Consider the following 17409-nt stretch of genomic DNA (forward strand, 5'->3'; position numbering starts at 1 on the left):
TGGGTTTCATAGGAATGTATTTCTAAATACTGTCTATACAGTTTAATTTTAAGGCAGGATTAACTTTCTTTACAGACCAGAGAGAAAAATGGAAGAGTAAAGACAATTTTGTGTATTTTTACTCTTCCACTTGCAGGGGATCCAACCGCACAGATGTGCTATCGTTGGTGGTTCCCTGCATTTGTTTTGTAAAAGGAGCTCGTGTAGGCCCTTAACGTGAGCAGCCATGCATGGCAATGCATACTTGAGTACACACCTTGCATTTTCAATATGTTTTTGCACTTCATGTAATCATTAATCAAAGTTATGTCTTGTCAAATGATTTTGCTGACATTTTTCATTCTCCCTATAGTGTATTCTCTGTTTTTCAAATTTCTCCTGTGCCTCAGCTTACACCAATTTGGATTCCCCAATTGGGTTCCTCAAAGCAATCTTTTTCCCAGAAATCCCATTTTTCGCTCAACTCTTTCCATTCTAAAAACCCTTTGATTTAATGTAAGCAGTAAAGAGGGTGTACTATTTAGCCATAGCATCATAATATGTGTTTAATCTATAATATGTTCTGTATATTTTCTTGTCACTCTAAACTCTCATCTATTCTTATTCTACTGGTTCTCTCTGCTGCCGTTGACATGATGTATCATCCTCTTCTTCTTCCTTCGCTATCCTCCTTTAGTATCTCTTGTTCTGTTCTAAACTGGTTCTGCTCCTTTATCTCTGACCAGTCCTTCTCTGTTTCCTGGACTGGTAACATTTCCTCTCCTGTTCCCTTCCATCACAGTGTCCTCCAAGGCTCGATCCTTGGGCCTCTTCTCTTCTCTCTGTACATCGCCCCTCTAACAGAAATTATTAAGCCCTTTGGCATCTCTTTGACACTTTTATGCAAATGACTCCCAGATCTCCCTCTCTTTCTTCCTCCTTCACCGATGCTATACACAACAATATCTCAGCTAGTCTTTAGGCTGTTCAATCATGGATGCACTCATGTTTTCTTCACTCAAGCCTTATAAAAATGAAATTTCTTTTTTTCCCTTCTCCTATTTCCTCTCCTCTCCTCTGTCTTTTATCTCATTTCCTCCTTCATTCAGCTTAGAATGTGGGGTCACTTTTGACCCTTCCCTTCCATTTCCAACACTGCTTGGATCTGCCATTTTCAGCTTTTTATAATCTGTAAGATTTTTTATCTTTTAGCTCTGCTGTTTCTATCATCTTTGTTTTCCTTCTATGCTCCTTGCTGCTCTCTGCAATCCCAATCTTGCTTTGTTCTTTCTACCCCTAAATTTAATTGTACGGCCTCCTGTTTTCATTCTTTCTCCCTTCTTACGCCCAAATACTGGAACTCTTTAACTCTTCCTGTTTGCGCTTCTTCTTCTCTTTCTTCTTTTCGCTCCTCTCTTAAAGCTCATCTGTTGACATGATCATAATTGTTGTCTGTAATGCATCACTTTCATTTAATGTTCAGCACTCTGGCAAAAGCGCTATACAAATTCAATACATGAAAGGAAATTAACATCTTTGAAAGTACAGAAAGAGAGCCCTAATAGTTGTTTTCTTCATAGAAATCATTGAAGAAATTAACTAAGTTGTCAAATTTCTATTTTTTAAATGTATTGCCCGAGGGCAATGATCATTAACTCACTTCTCTTCCCCTAACCATGAGGTCTATAATGCTATTAGTTTACAGCTTTCGTACTGTTTTTTCTTCCTTCATTGGCACCACTGATAAATCAGAGGCATGGCTCTGAAACAGATACAAGTCATAAGAAAGGACAATATTAACATCCTCACAAAGCAGTTGAAGGTCAATAGGGAGTTAATTGAGAGTTTTAAAGGAATCACTCATCTGGGTTTGAAGTCCCCATTACACAGGCTCTAAGTGCTCCCAGTACGAGCCCACATTGAATTCAAAACCCTCTGGATCTTACAAAGTGCTTTGTAGAGATCTTGGCCTAGTTATCTCAGTACTAAGACTAAGAAGTACACACTACAATGATCCCGGCGATCCTCCTCTTCCAGATATCTGGTTGTTGCACCTTTCAGGAATAAACTACTTTGTGGGAACATCCTGGACACTGCTGGCTCCCTCATATGAAATACTCTCCCCCAAGAGTTAAGATTAGAGGAAAATCATCCCGCCTTCAGATAAAAGCTCATAATGACTTATCCTAATACCAATCTGACTCCTTCCCGAGGCTCCCGCTGCCCCTGTCTTCCCCTTCACTAGACTATTCACTCTTCTCCATGTCATGCACTTTGTCATGTGCACTGCTCTTTGAATATGGTGCTATCATTTCTTTACCACATCAATTCTTTGCTTGCACTGGGCAAACAACAAATTAATTTTTAATGAACCAAAAACATCTTAAAAGAAATTATGCATTTTATTTCTTTGCCTTTGGGGGGTTCCTCCCCAACCCCCCCTTTTTTATCCATACTTTTCCCCACCCCCAAAACTACTATTCCCATTCCCAACTTTTTTAGATGTTTTTGGTTTGTTAAAAATTCAATTTGTTATTTTTCATTCGTTCCAATCACTGCATACAGATAGATAGATAGATAGATAGATAGATAGATAGATAGATAGATAGATAGATAGATAGATAGATAGATAGATAGATAGATAGATAGATAGATAGATAGATAGATAGATAGATAGATAGGTGGTGAAAGGGGCTGCAGCTATAGGACAGATGAATGTGAAGATCAGGGATAAGAAAGGACAGTTCAATCAGGGAAGAAGCTTACATCAATTTTTTGCCCTGGAACTAACACTAATAAGCATAGAGTGCTACACTACAATATGAATTAAACAATAACTCATACAAAAAGAACTGTCCTGGAGCAAGGGTATTTGTAACAAGAAAAGGAAAACAAAAATCCCTATAGGTACCAGGATGCAGGACCAAGATTATTCACAACAACCACAGCAATACATTATTGTCTTACAATAGCTAGAAACTGGACACATCGACTGACGTAGTGGTACTTGGGTGGAAAACAAGTGGCATCAAAGAACACAAATCAGGGAACAGAGATCCTGCGTGCAAGGTTCCCGCCGCAACAAGCATCAAAGAGCATAGGGCCTACACAGGCGTTTCAAGATGGATCCTTGGAAGTAAAAGAACAGTGAGTCATGGAATTAGAAGCAGAGAAAATAACAGACGAAACTTGGGGGGAAATGTGTTCTCGCACCAGATCTGTTTCAATGAACACTAGGTTCAAATGGATCCAATTCAAGATTCTAAATAAGCTACACTACACGCCAGGCAAACTCAAAAAGATATATCGAGAGAATGATGGTCTTTGCTCGCGCTGTGGAAGTGAAAATGCAGGTTACCTACTCAAACTGTGGAATTGCTCTATACTTTTAGAATTCTGGGGCCAGATATATGAAACTAGATGGACCCTTGTTAACTATTACGCTGTACAGTACTAGGACTTGTAACAATATGTACTATGAAATATTGATTGTAACCAACTGTGTTTGCCAACAATAAACAAAGTCTCAAAAAAAGAAATGGATGGTGCTCAGGATATTGAAACTGTCTCCCTTGAAGATTTATTATGGGCAAAGGTGCTTTTATCCAGATTCTAAAGGTCAGACATACCCCTCAAATCACACATGCTGGTGGTGGCCAGTGGGATTCGGAAAAAATGCACATGTTCACCAATGTAGGGAGGAGAAAGCTGAAAATGTAATACAGAAGAATGCCTGATGTCATGTGCATTGCTTCTAATCCTCCAGCACAACATGTTGTCTTAACAGAAACTCTGCATCCTGCAAGTCTTAGACTTCAACAGCACCACCACAAGTACATACATGTGAACAATTCATCCAAAGTCCTTCAGGAAGCAAAGCTATCAAAACTCTTTTCTGAGTCTGTGCCAGGCTAATACTGCTGCAATTCTGGTGGTGTTAATAACAGGATTTCCTGGGAGATATTTGAATATGCAGAACAAATTCCCAAAGACAAACAAAATACGTTTCATGTGGAGAACCATGGAGCAAGCAGTTGTCCTTTAAGCTCGCTATGCCAGGTTCAGTCATGGGACTATGTTCCCGGGAGTGGACACACACTAATCTAAGAACATGAGATCCTTCATTATGTGGCTTAAGAGAGATATTCGATCTCCCTTTTGAAAGGAAGAATCTATAAGCTGATTCTACCGATGGACATCTGAATAAATGGAAGTAGAGGGTGCAGAAGGCCAAGTGTGTGAAGCAATGATAAAAACATCCCAGAATCAATGCAGGCAGCCACAGGTCCTAAAATGGAAAGATCTCACACTATGTCAATTCTCAGAATTGGTACCAGTGCAGCCAAAATAATATCTTTAATTTCAGGACAGTTTGTGATTCTGCCTGAGCTTGATCAGTTCATATAGAAGTTAGATTAATCACCCTTCATCATGCTTTTTAGAATTTTGACTGAAGCATATATATAGCATGGTGTATGCAAGGTGGGTAGGGAAAGTGATTTCACAGAAGGTAATTCTGAAAGCCAGGTCCAGTATGCTTTATTGTTATGTTATGTTAAAGTTTTCTGTACTGAGGTACAGCACAACCAGCACCAGAGAGGCAACCTGGCGCTATGAGAAGTTGCGTTTTCAGGGCTTTACTGAATTGAATATGAACTAAGCAGGCACAAAGAGCAGCCGGAAGGGCATTCCACTGCATAGCCGCTCTGACCGAGAAAGACCGGCCACCAATTCTCGCATGACGGACTCTAGGGACAGCCAAATGAGAGTGATCCGCACAGCGCAGCGCACAAGCAGGAATATGGGGGTGATATTTCGACTGCAGATAATCCATAGAAGGCCCTATGCACTATACAGAGGGATTTGAAAGACACACGCTTAGACACTGGGAGCCAATGGAGAGACCTGAGAACAGATGAGATATGCTCCCGATACGTAGTACCAGTGAAAAGGCAAACAGCAGCATTCTGAAGCACCTGCAAACGCTGCACTAAGTAATCAGGCTGTACCAAGTACAAGGAGTTGCAATAGTCACTTCTGCCATAGCATACCATAGCAGAGACCACTGGAGCATGCAGATGAAGTGGAATAAAAGGAAAAAACCTTCCTGAACATTTTCAATTGAAAATGAGAAGCCTGACAAACCAACCGGATCTGAGAGGCCATAGAAAGAGACACTGATAACTTAACACCCAGATTTTTAACTGTAGAAATCGCTGCAGGAAAGATACCCAGAGAAGATGGCCAAAAGGTTGGTGTCCAAAGGAAGGAACATTGCCAGCACCCACAACCATAACCTCAGTCTTGTATCCATTCAGTTTCAGACAATTTTCACTCATCCAGCATCCCACAGCTGATAACCAATCTCGCAGCGGAGTGGCATGGCATTCGCAGGATAGAGCAAGTAAAGACGAACCAAGATGTGAGTATTATGTGAGTGAGTATTATCAACGTACGAGAAGCATCTAAAGCCGGGGAAGTGGATCAGGGTGATCAAAGATTGAATATAGATGTTGAACAATGTGGGAGACAAGGCCGAGACCTGCAGAACCCCACAAAACAGAGCCGCAACTAAAGAAAGAAAAGGTTGAAGTAACAGCTTCTGAGACCGGTCAGACAGAAAAGAGCAAAACCATGAGAGAACAGAACCCAACATACTACCCGCTGAAAAGCGGCTGATCAGGATGGAGTTATCGATGGTATTAAATGGGGCAGACAGATCCAAAAGGATCAGTGCTGCCACTCCCACCTGATCTGCAATGAGCGTCAGATCAACAAGCACTGAGACTAAAACGGACTCAGTGCCCCGGTCCGGTCTGAAGCCAGATTGGAAAACATTGAGCACAGCTATAGACTCACAGAACTTCACCAGCAGAGGGAACACCAGAGATTAAAGCAATTTTATAAAGAATGGTAGGAGAGAAATTGGTCAAAAATTGGCAGGGAGTAGAGGATCAAGGGTAGTTTTTTTAAATAAAGGAATCACTGTGGCACACTTCAAAGATCACTGTAGAGCAGAAGAGGTTGACTGCAGCGGTAATCTGAGGCAGAAGCAGCAGCTATCAATACCCATTTTGTGCAAGGTGAAGGATCCTCGATTCTGACATTATTCAGAACCTCCAAGAGTTTATACAAAACAGGAGCCATGGACAAACACTGCCACAATTCTGGCAGGGTTCCCTTTTCTGTGTATAGATCTGAAGTTGTACCTGACAAAGGACTTGAAACTGGGACACCCCCTCAGATACTTGATCTCTATTCTCCAAATGACAGGCAGATCCACATCAGCATCCTAAAAGCGAAACGCACCTCCTTGGAGTAAATGGATTTCCTTCCCCTGGTGCAGGTGCCGGGCAATTGGATCTTGGTACTTAAACCATTGACATTATGCAAAGAGCATGGTGAAACAAATCCCTGTATCAATGTTTGTTAGATCCTCAGAAATAGTTGGCCTCCCATCAGATCTTTCTGGTAGTAACACATCTGACCATGGTGAACAAGCGAATACACTCATCTCCTGTCCCAATACTGCAAATAATCCCTTCAGCAGAAGGTCCTGCACCCTCTGTTTCGGATGTGGAAGTGTACTGCTGTGCATCTTTTTCCTCCAGTGATCATGTCCTGTGACAGACATTTGCTTTGAGGATGAGTCACAATCTTCCATTCTCCAATGCATGTATGCTTCACTACCTTGTTACTGTGTCGCCCCTTTCCCCTTCACTTACAAGGTCTTTAAATATTGCAGGAGTTGTTGGAGGTGCTCAATGATTCTGGTTGACCTGATGTGGCCCTAACACTTCTTTTTTTCCAAAACATTATAACTGCTGAATGCTCAGCCAACCAGATGGGTGTGTGTGTGTGTGAAGAAACTTACACTGAACCATCCCAATCTACCGAAAGATAATCTGTAGATTGCCATTGCGACTAGAAGTGGTTGTAGCCTGGACATAGCAGTAAGTACAATTAACACACCATTAAAACTCTTTAACTCATCCTAATCTGAATTCATCAAGATGAACCTCCTGCCTACCCTCTGCCTGTCTTGTTATAAAAGGATTCCTCATTAGCTTGTCAGAGAGGGAAAGGAATGGGGAAGGAAGCCTTGTGAGTAAAGAAGCAGGGATTTACCTTACAGGGAGGGTACTATACTTATATTGTTGTCAGTCACTTAGACTATCACAATTATAATCATACCCCACTTTCTAGACCCTAACCTCTACCCACGAGGTAGTAGAAAGTCCAACTTTAAACCGTGGCAGGCTTTGCGGTAGAGAATAGGCTGCAGAGGGATTTGGAACTATCTTTGCACTTCATGCAAGAAAAATGTCTACCCTGAACACCTGGCAGGTTTGCCATTGAATAGTGAAATTGTGTTGGCTGATCCTCAGATCATGTAGGATCCTATTGGCATAATGTAATGCCTCTTTAGACACATAAATAGAACACATAATGATGACTCCTCTCACTATTTTATTCATCATTTATGTACACGTAGTTTATTTTAGGGATAATAATATATGAAAAATAAAAATAGTACAGTCAAACACTAAGCAGTACGAAATATCATCAATAGTGAAGTTTAATATAGTTCTAGAATCCTACTCTTCTCCAAAAATCCTAAAATCAATCAACAATGTGCATATCTGCTTAAAATATCCCACAGTAGAACTTAAACATATACTCACAGTGGTGCTGTTAGGATTGGCGAGTCAGTAGACAGATAATGTTATTTGAACCAGTGGTCACCTGTTAAATGGAAAGAACTAAAACATGGTTTCTAAAGACAATGGGCCTCATTACGATCCAGGCGTTGGACCATGGTGCTAATTGCACCATGGTCCATGCCGCTAACTTACCGACTCCACCATGGCGGAATGGGGAATTACCACCCCATTCCGAGGTTGGCGGGGCGGTAATTCCCCATGCCGCCATGGCCCTTCCCCATTCCCATTTTTGGCCCATAGGGCTCAATGGGAATGGGGAAGGCGCTAATTACGGCACCGTAAATTACAGTGCCGTAATTAGCTCCTAGGTCCCTTTGCGGGTTGGTTTTTTAACGCCTGCTAAAAGCAGGCGTTGAAGTGCAACCCGCAAAGGGACCTCGTAATCAGGCGTTAAGGGTTTAACGGCGCCGACGCCTTTTACGGCGCCGTTAACCCCTTAACGCCTGGGTTGTAATGAGGCCCAATGCCTAAAACAGCCTACAGCCAGGGATTACAAGTACAGGTAGAACCATTGCTATGCACTGGCAGGATTCATCCACTAATGTATGTGTGATTCTTTTTATCCTGGCTAGGGAAACTGTAAGGAGGAGCAGAGGTTTTGCAATGTGCCCCGCCTAGACCTGCCAGACACCCTTGCTCATCATTTCTCCACACACCTGAGAACAGGTAGTTGTTGCCTAACAAAAGTTCATGAAGGAAAGACCATATGTGAAAAATATGTGAAACTATTTAATTGAGGCACAAAATATAGTAGGAAGCATATTATTTGAATTTGGAAACATGTATCTAGTGCACATTTTTATGACCATAAAGCATGTTTACTCTGCTCTCGTAAACATATTAGAAAAAAGTGTTGTTTCTTTTTCTAACCAGTTGAGCAAGTCCAATATCTGCATCCAGCTCTGTGAGTTAGCTCTGCCTGCCAATTTTGCCCCACATGGATTCTGCTGACCAGAGGTTTTAGGAAGCTCTCTGTAACTACTCCAATGTAATGCTTTCTTCATAAGGTGAATGTATGCTGATATAAACCCCATATTTACTGCCATTCAATCCAAATCTGCTGTGTCATTGTCCACTTTTAATGTTGATCTTTTTAACCAGCCAGCTACACTTTTCCTCCATAGCTTAAAGTTATTAGAGAAAGACAGTGGATATTATTGATATGGTGATGCAATGGCCTAAAATATTGGGTTTCCTTCCATTACCAAAAAACGCCAGCCATCTGCGTAGTTTGTATGCTTGAAATGGAAGTGTTTTGTAGTCAATTAAAAGTTCCGTCTCTTAACCAGGAATTGTTCATGTTTGATCTAGTCATTTTTTTCATATGTACTTGACTTTAAATGGAGAAAGCCAACTGATTTTTACAAAATGCCCTATCTTCATTATTAAGGGGCATTTACTTTTTATGAAATATAAAATTGCAAATGAAGTCCATCAGGTTTTAACTTAGTTTGTGTGCACTGTTCCCAACAGCTTGTGTTATAATAAAACAAACATGTGTATGATGTGTTTTGTTTTCTGAATACAGCAGCAGCTTGTGTGTGTGAAAGTACCACCAACATTTAAAAGAAGCATCATTTCAAATCAATACGCAACATAACCATATGTAAACATGCTTTGTCTTGGATGTCAAGCACAAGCCATCCAAAAGCAAATTTGATTTTGATTCTGCAAGCATGTTATCGTTTTAAAACAAAGCATGTATGAAGCCACTCCCCAATCTAAGTGTTTTTAACAATACGGCAGAGCAATGTAAAAAAAAAAACATAATTCAAAATAGCACATTCATACCATAATACATTGAAATCAGTGTGTTCTCTGTGACAACTGTGCATGTGATGTGTGTATTTGTTAACCACACAAATTAAATAAACTATGTAAAGTACTAAAACAAAATGTACAAAATGGATTTTTAGCATAAGCATGTTAGCAGATCTCATGCTATTAAGAAATTATTTTTCATTCCTAATGGGGTATATTTCCAGTGATCTAAAATTTATAAATTGACTCTAAAACGGGTACGAACACAAGCGGATGCATTTGTACCTTCTAACATCTTTTCGGGTACGAACACAAGCGGATGCATTTGTACCTTCTAACATCTCTTCGGGTTAGGCACAGATCTCGTTCGTGTGGCACTGCTCTGATTTTACCATTAATCCAAACCAGTATGGTGGCCTATGTGGCAATATCACAAGCTGAAAAGTTTTAAGACCAAGTCCCTATCAGCAGACACCAAGCAGTGAATTCAAAAAAGAAAAATATTTCTAGCTGTCCTGATTAAAACCAGGATTAATACCTTTGCATAACAATACTACAAAGAATCTTCAGGTAAGTGGAGCTACATAAAGGTCGCTCAGAATGAATGGACTATGCCAGGAAGGAAATAGAGGCATTGATAGATGAATGAGAAAGAATGAAACCACACAAAAGATGAGGCACAACATGCACGCTCAGTACAAAGTCCTACACTGTCTGGGCAAACGTTTCGATGCCCTTTGGACCTTCCTGTACAGATAAATCACTCCCTTCTGAACCTTCTGCCTAACTAGAAGGATGAGTGATTCCCTAGACACACACCACTTCTGGAAAAATCAGGTGCCTGTCCAAGCAGAGAGAGGGGAAGGAGAAGGGCTGTTGGAGGGAAACCCTGTTTCATTAACTGTATCTTTCAAGGGACCTTACATTAATGGGTGACACCAGGGTGCCGAGGAATCATTCTATGCAACACCCTAGGAGCAGAAGAGATTCAAGCAGGTAAAGGATAAGGAATATATGGATATACAAATGTGCAGTTGTGCTAAATGTTTAGTAACACTCATACCATCTTGATTCTAGGTTTGCAGTGGAATCCCAAACAGAACAGCAACGACTTCCATCAGAACGCATTTATGATAATGTGAGTAATAATGATCACATCACACTGACGCTATGTTTTATTACATCTGTTTGGAATGGACTACGGAGTGATTTTCGTATCCGGTGAACTGCAAGAGCCTGTATAAACCAGGGCCCTGTGATGCACGGTCATTATAAGCAGCTTCCTAGGGCACCACCACCAAAGGACACCCAGGAGTGCCATTTTGCCCTTTAACACCAATCCAGAAGGGGCCCAAAAAAGGTTGTTTGCTCGGGACAACATACATCCTTGTCATGGCTCCCATGCAAATCATGGTGGATGGACCGTTGGAGTATTTTTGCATATGGATAAGGAAATGACTTATTTAAATTAGTTGTACAGTGCTATGATTTGCTAGTGTTCCATAAAACAGGGAAATATATGCACATCAGTATACCTGCATCTGTAAATGTAAATATACTGCAAATGTCCTACTACTGTTTTTTGGTATCCCTTTTTACTCACAGTAACATACAGTAGATAGGTAAGCCTTATAAACTATAAATGCCAAGGGAGGGGTCATCATAACTCAATGATTCCTACCAACAAGTAATTGCAAGGGACAAAGCCAAGAGTAACATGGTGAGTAAGATCATAATCCCAAGTGATGGTTATCCCTGTCAAGGTCGATAAGATTATTAGTTATTTTGGGTACAATTAAAATAATCTATTTGCAATATCAACTGTAGAATGCTGCTGAAGTCAGAATGTTAGGAATGAGTTCAAAGAAAAATATTATTGACAGAATCCTAGACACTGTGATCCATTAAAAAGAGGACCATATTGACCTGCGTGTGACAATTAAGCTTTATAATCCCATCCTGCAGGCTGCACAGGGTTGTGAGGGCACGAATGCAGGCTCAGGGTCATTAGCAGCCAATGTAACCTGAGGGCTAGGGGTATAAATCTGTTAGAACACCTGGGCTGTTCTGTGTGTGGGCTGACATCCGGGGTCACTAATCACAGGTTTTAGCAGTATGTGGGTGCTGAATTGATGTTGCATCACGGGCACAACCCTGTCCTGCGAAAATATGAGTACATTAGCAACACTTGGTGAGCATATTGGCAAGGGGGTGGAAGTGGCATGGCATCGAGAAGATGATACAGGATCACAGCGCTGGCATGTAAGTGAGGGCCCAGCAGAAGACTGTGACCTGGATTGAAACTCAGGCTCTAGCAGGTAGTAGAACCCGGATGTTAGACAAATAGGCACTGTCACATCACTCCCTCTATGGAGGCCTGCGACCCACCAGAAGTAAGGAAATGTATAGACTTGAATTACGACAGTGCAGAAAGGAGAGAAAAGTAAACAGGCCTTCTCTGTCTAAGCTCCAAGACTCTGGAACCTCCCCCCCATCAACATTAGACTCGCCTCATCACTTCTACAGTTCAGGAAAGAGCTCAAGACCTTTCTCTTCAAAGAATAGCTCCTCCTTAACAGCTAGGTCCACACACCCTGCACTCCCCACCCTACCTGAGACTCAGTGATCTGTCTCCTACTGCCAATTTCCCACCCTCACCATGCTGCCAATTGCCCACCCTCCCCTCTTAGCTCCCTGATCCATTTTTCTCTGCTTCCCTCCCTGTGTTCTCACCCCTTTGATTGTTAAGTGCCCTGTTGCTTCCCAAAGCTCAGTCCGGGCTCAATAAATACCCTAACAATAATACTAATTCCACTAAGGAAATCAAGCATTTACTGCTAGCCTGTGAAAGAGTCCACGGGCCTCATTAGGACCCAGGCGGTAAGGGGTTTACGGCGGCGTAAACAGCGCCGACCCTTACCGCCTGATTCCGAGGTCCCTTAGCGCCATGGCGGATTTAACACCTGCTTTTAGCAGGTGTTAAAATCCATGGCGCTAAGGGACCATGTTGTTAATTACGCCACCGTAATTTACGGTGGCGTAATTATCGCCTTCCCCACTCCCATTATGCCCTATGGGGCAAGAATGGGAATGGGGAAGGGTAAATGGGGATTGGGGACTTACCGCCCCGCCGACCTCGGAATGGGGCGGTAAGTCCGCCAACCACCATGGCGTAAACGTAGTTTACGCCATGGTGGTAAAGGTACGACCCAGGCGGTAACTTACCGCCTGGGTCGTAATGAGGCCCCACGTCTGCTAACATCTATGTATTTATTTGCATACATGGAAACACGTTCTTTTGGTCACAAAGGAACATACAAAATGTAAAATAGCAGATAAACGGGGGGCAGTGAGCCTCTTTTAATGTTCAGAGTTTGAGTTGCATGATCACCAGGTTTGAGACAGGTTAAATTGGACAGATACCAAGAGTAATATGGTTCCCAAACCTAGGACAACAAAGTATTAGTGGTTAGTCAGTCTGTGATCTCAAACTATTAAGTGCTAGTGTGGTGGGGAAAAGATAGGGTAGAAACTGGTTAACCATGTGGGAATGTGTATATAGTAAGGCTGAAGAGGTGAGTCATGAGAATAGCTTAGAAGTGAAGAGGTGGGCTTCAATTTGCTTGTGGATTATGTTTTGAATTGCAGAGGGGAGGGAATTCTAAGTAAGCAGAATGGAAGCAAAAGGAAACATTGGGTGAGTGGGGGGGTGGAGGAGGCAGAGTGAATGCTGCCAGAGGGTGTGTAGGGTTTGCGAGAAGAGGATATATATGGAGTTGCCTCACCATGGGTGAGTTTATGCACTTGTGCGAGAAATTTGATCCTGTTTTGCATAGCTAGCCAGCCAACCTGCTAGCGACAGGAGAAGGTAAGGGTGAAGCAGGTTCAAAGAGAGTCCTGGTAGCAAAGTAAATATTCTTGTCAAGAGGACAGTATGCTTAGTTTGGAAAACCAAAATGGATACTGGCACAGAAGTCCAGTTTAGAGAAGACCAGTGTGATTAGGAGATGTTGGCAGTTGCCTGATTTAGGTGGTTGAGATGATCTGTCATTGCAGTTTTAGAGATGAAGGTAGAGAATGTGTGTCAAGTGTTGCAGATGACAACAAGGTTTCTAGCTGAAGATGAGTAGGGTAGAGTTTCAGCTGGGAACTGGATTGGGGTGGAGGCGAAGAAAGATAGAGAATGTGGCAGGAAATAAAAGCACCTCTGTTTTGGAGGAGTTCAGCATAAGAACATGTGAGGCCTTCCAGCATTTAATTGCAAAGAGACTGTCAACTATTTTGATAGATAGGTCAGTGGAAGGTTTAGGAAAGGAGAAAAAGATGTGGGAGTTGGTACGAGAACCCAAAGGCAGAGATACGTGCCTTAAGAGCAGAAGTGTACAATGTACAGTGTGAACAGGAGGGGATGTAAGACAGGGCTTTGCAGATCACCAACAGTAACAGGAGTGATTTGAGAGGTGTTGCTATTCCAGGAAACTGAGGATGGTGAGGGGCCAGGTAGGACTCGATCTAGGAAAGTGCTTGGTATCAAGGAGGATTAGGATAGAGGATAATTGTAAAGACTGGTAGGGGGTGTCTGTACTTCCGCTCTCTATATGATAGAGGAGAGGCACAGAGGACCCCTGCCAAGATTCTCTCTTGTGGTATCAATGGCCGAGCAATCAAGGCCTAGCTTCTCAGGAGGTGATGCGGGCTGGTTCTTAAGTACAGTGTAGTCCCCGAACCCCCACAAAGGAATGTCCACACACTGTATTACTGAAGACACAGTCTTTATATAATTAATATTCAAAGGTATGTACACGATCACAATAACGCACTTTGTACTCGGAAGTCAATAATGATAAATATATACAAGTCTAAAGTGGTACCACTAATGTTATCGAATCTCATTAAAGTGCATCAACTGTACGGTTAAAATGTCACACAGATTAATATTGAGGAAACCAGCAATAGAGATAGGCAGGAACGTAAAATGGTTGGAACAATAGGCAGAACACTGACCCCTACCGCTAGGCGCAGTTCTGAGTGGAGATCCCCCCCACCTGGGCAACCTGTAAATAAAGATATATAGCACAAGCCCAGTCCATATAATGTTCGAGAGTCTTACTCCTTCCTGTTAAGGTTTTAACCCCCCCAATGTACCCTGTGGAGTAGAGTTCTCCGACGATGCGCCGACCGATCCTTCTTGAGTGCCTCCCTTTCAGGCGGGAGCCGCGGATCGTCGAGAGGTGTCGGGGAACTTGGCGTTCGGTTTCGGGGAATCGACGGCCCTTCTTGAGTGCTCTCCCTTTAAGGCGGGAGTCACGGGTCGTCGAACGTCCGACGGTGAACAGGGTGAACTACAGCAGGGAAGTGACTGCTTCGCTCCTAGCGGTGCTCGTCGACGACAGAGCATTGGCGTCCTGCAAGGAAGAGGCGTGCGGGGCACCTCGGTGACGATAGTTCAGGACCGCAAAGAGATGATGAAGAACTGTGGCCCAGCAAGGGCGTCGAGTCGTCAGCGTCTCTGTGGTCTTTAGGTGGCGGGAAACCCACCGGTGGATGCTCCTCGGTGCGTCGACAGTCGGGCCTTCTCCAGCGGGAGACAAGCCGGTGACGATGCAGACGAGAGCGTCCGATGATCAATGGAAGTTCTTAGGCAAACGGGAGCACGGCGGCTCCGGTCGGCGACGGCGGTCGTCGACAGTGGCGGACAACAGTCCGAGTGCTTCTCCTTGGAGTTCCGCAGCAGTCCCCGTATCGGGTCGGCAGCCTGTCGAAAGTCTGTCTACCAGGGAGCGTTGGCAAAGGTCAGCTGTGCACGATGGTCCCTCGTAGCTCAGGAAGAGGGCGCCTTACCAGGTCCTCTCTGGGTCAGTCCTTGAAAACACAGCAGCTTTCAGATTGTGAAGGAGAGCCACGGCACTTCTTCTCATCCAGCAGGGTTTCAAGGTCAAGCGTCAGTTACTCCACTTACTCGTCGTAGTGGACTTCAGCTTCTGAACACGATTCCTAGCAGTGAGAGGTCCCCAGATATACTGTTGATCTCCCATTGATTCCGCTGGGTCACACTCAAGCATCCAATCACGACTACGGGCATTCATGCAGGCAGGCAGCCAATCAGGCACACGAGGTATTCAGGCCATTCACTTCTCTCCAGACACTCACAACAAGTTATGTGTATTGGGACAAGTACCGAGCCATTCAACACTCCAAGCTGCATTCATACCGGTTTTGGGCAGGGTTGTCTCAGTCATTGTGTCAACCACCAGATACTAGACACCCACAACACAGAATGCATATTCGTCACACACTCTATTCACCCAGGTCCCACCCACAGGAGGTACCTACAACATACATCACCGGGAAGGCTCCAGCTAGTCTGGCCGGGCCTTCACAACAACCCCATATATGGCATTTCCACCCAACAGCCAGTCAGGGAGAAGGGACAGAGTCAGGGCTTCCCAGGACTTTGGGAAAACAAGGTAATGGGTAATAGAAAGCAAGAGGCCACCGGGGCCATCTTGTTTTCCATCAGGAATCAACTGATCCCAATGGCAGGGCCGGGGTATCCCAAAATGGAGGATACTCCGCGCACCTGTCAAATTCAGCATGGAGCTGCCACCAGCCCATACCCTGCTCTGCGGGCCACCCACAGGTGCCCAAAAACATAGACTAGTGGTACAGGGTTGTACCCCCACACATGGGTGCCATAAGGGTATCCCACGGGTCCGTTCACCAAACCAAAAGAGAGAGAGCTGCACTGCCAGGAGTCCCACATGAACTCCTGTGCGGAAAACACGACAGAACACACGATAAAAAGCAGTAAAGGACAAGGATACGGAGGCCCTGTCCCTCGGATGCATTTCCAGCATCACAATAATGTGGAATGTTTAGCAGAGGCAATAAAGTTGGAGACATTCCTGAGAGCAGTTTCAGTGGAATCGTAGTTGCATGAACCAGCTTGGAGTCTCAAGAACATTATTAGCCGGTCAGATAGCACAGCGAGTAGAGCGCTCTCTTTGACAACCACGCAGAGCCTGCCAACGCAGGTTTGAATCCTGTTAGGGCCAAACTCATCCTTCCGAAGTTGATAAATGAACACCACACACTGTGGTTAATAAGCTGCGCTCAGATGACTCAGGTATGACAAGCTAAGGTGCAAGAGAATCTGCTGGGGCACGGGAGCTTATCCTTTTTCAGCAGTGCACAGACTTCCTCACTGTTGGTATGTCTGAAGTGTGAGATAGAGGCAGCGAAAGATGGTAGAGTGAAGAAGGAAGAGGGGAGGGAGTAAGAGAAGGGTGAGGAGAGATTCCTTCATTTTCGAGATTTTGGAAGCAAAGTATTCAGCTAGGTCACTAACTGAAAGAGTACTGTTAATAGTTGTGGGATTAGGATGAGTAGAAGTGAGTTTAGAGTGCTTGGAGTCAGCGAAGATGGTTGGAGTGCGTATCAACGAGAGAAAGGCAGAAATCCATTGTGGCACCATCAAGAGACGGCTTGCGAGAGTCAAGAGCATAGCAGTATATTTGCAGTTCCTCATGAGAGTGGGAGCGTCTCCATCTGTGCAGGAGTTATGCATGCCAGTGCTGAGACCACGTATGAATGTGGACACCCAATGTTGAGGATGCTGGGATTTAGGGGTACAAATTAGCAGTGGGAAGTGAGAAGAGAAGGAGTCATGAAGTAGGAACTGCAAGGGGGAGAAAGCATTGTCAGTGAAGGAAGGATCTGGAGAGAAGGAACAGAGTGAGAGTTGAAGGTCAGAGAGGACGGGAGGAATAGCAGAGGTTTAAATGTTTTCTTGAAAATGAGAGTGGTGGTGGGGAGGAAAGGTTAGAGGGGAGAAAGATCAAGGTGGTGGAAACAATGGAGTGGTCCGAAACAGATATTTTGACAGTAGTGTTCTGCGAGAGTGAACACGGCCCATTGACCCATTAGGAAGGTACCCACTTGAGAG

General features: G+C 43.7%; 1 protein-coding gene across 2 annotated transcripts in view; it reads left to right on the plus strand.

Annotated features, from left to right (window-relative positions):
- Positions 1-17409, plus strand: part of TOM1L1 (target of myb1 like 1 membrane trafficking protein) — a 1067055-nt gene that overhangs the window by 848897 nt on the left and 200749 nt on the right. For both annotated transcript variants that reach the window (XM_069654924.1, XM_069654925.1), the window contains one exon: positions 10542-10602. In XM_069654924.1, coding sequence (XP_069511025.1) covers positions 10542-10602 — 61 coding nt within the window. The remainder of the gene's footprint in view (positions 1-10541; positions 10603-17409) is intronic.

This window comes from Ambystoma mexicanum, chromosome 3q (genome assembly GCF_040938575.1).
Source record: "Ambystoma mexicanum isolate Mex_15411 chromosome 3q, UKY_AmexF1_1, whole genome shotgun sequence".
Lineage (NCBI taxonomy): Eukaryota > Metazoa > Chordata > Amphibia > Caudata > Ambystomatidae > Ambystoma > Ambystoma mexicanum.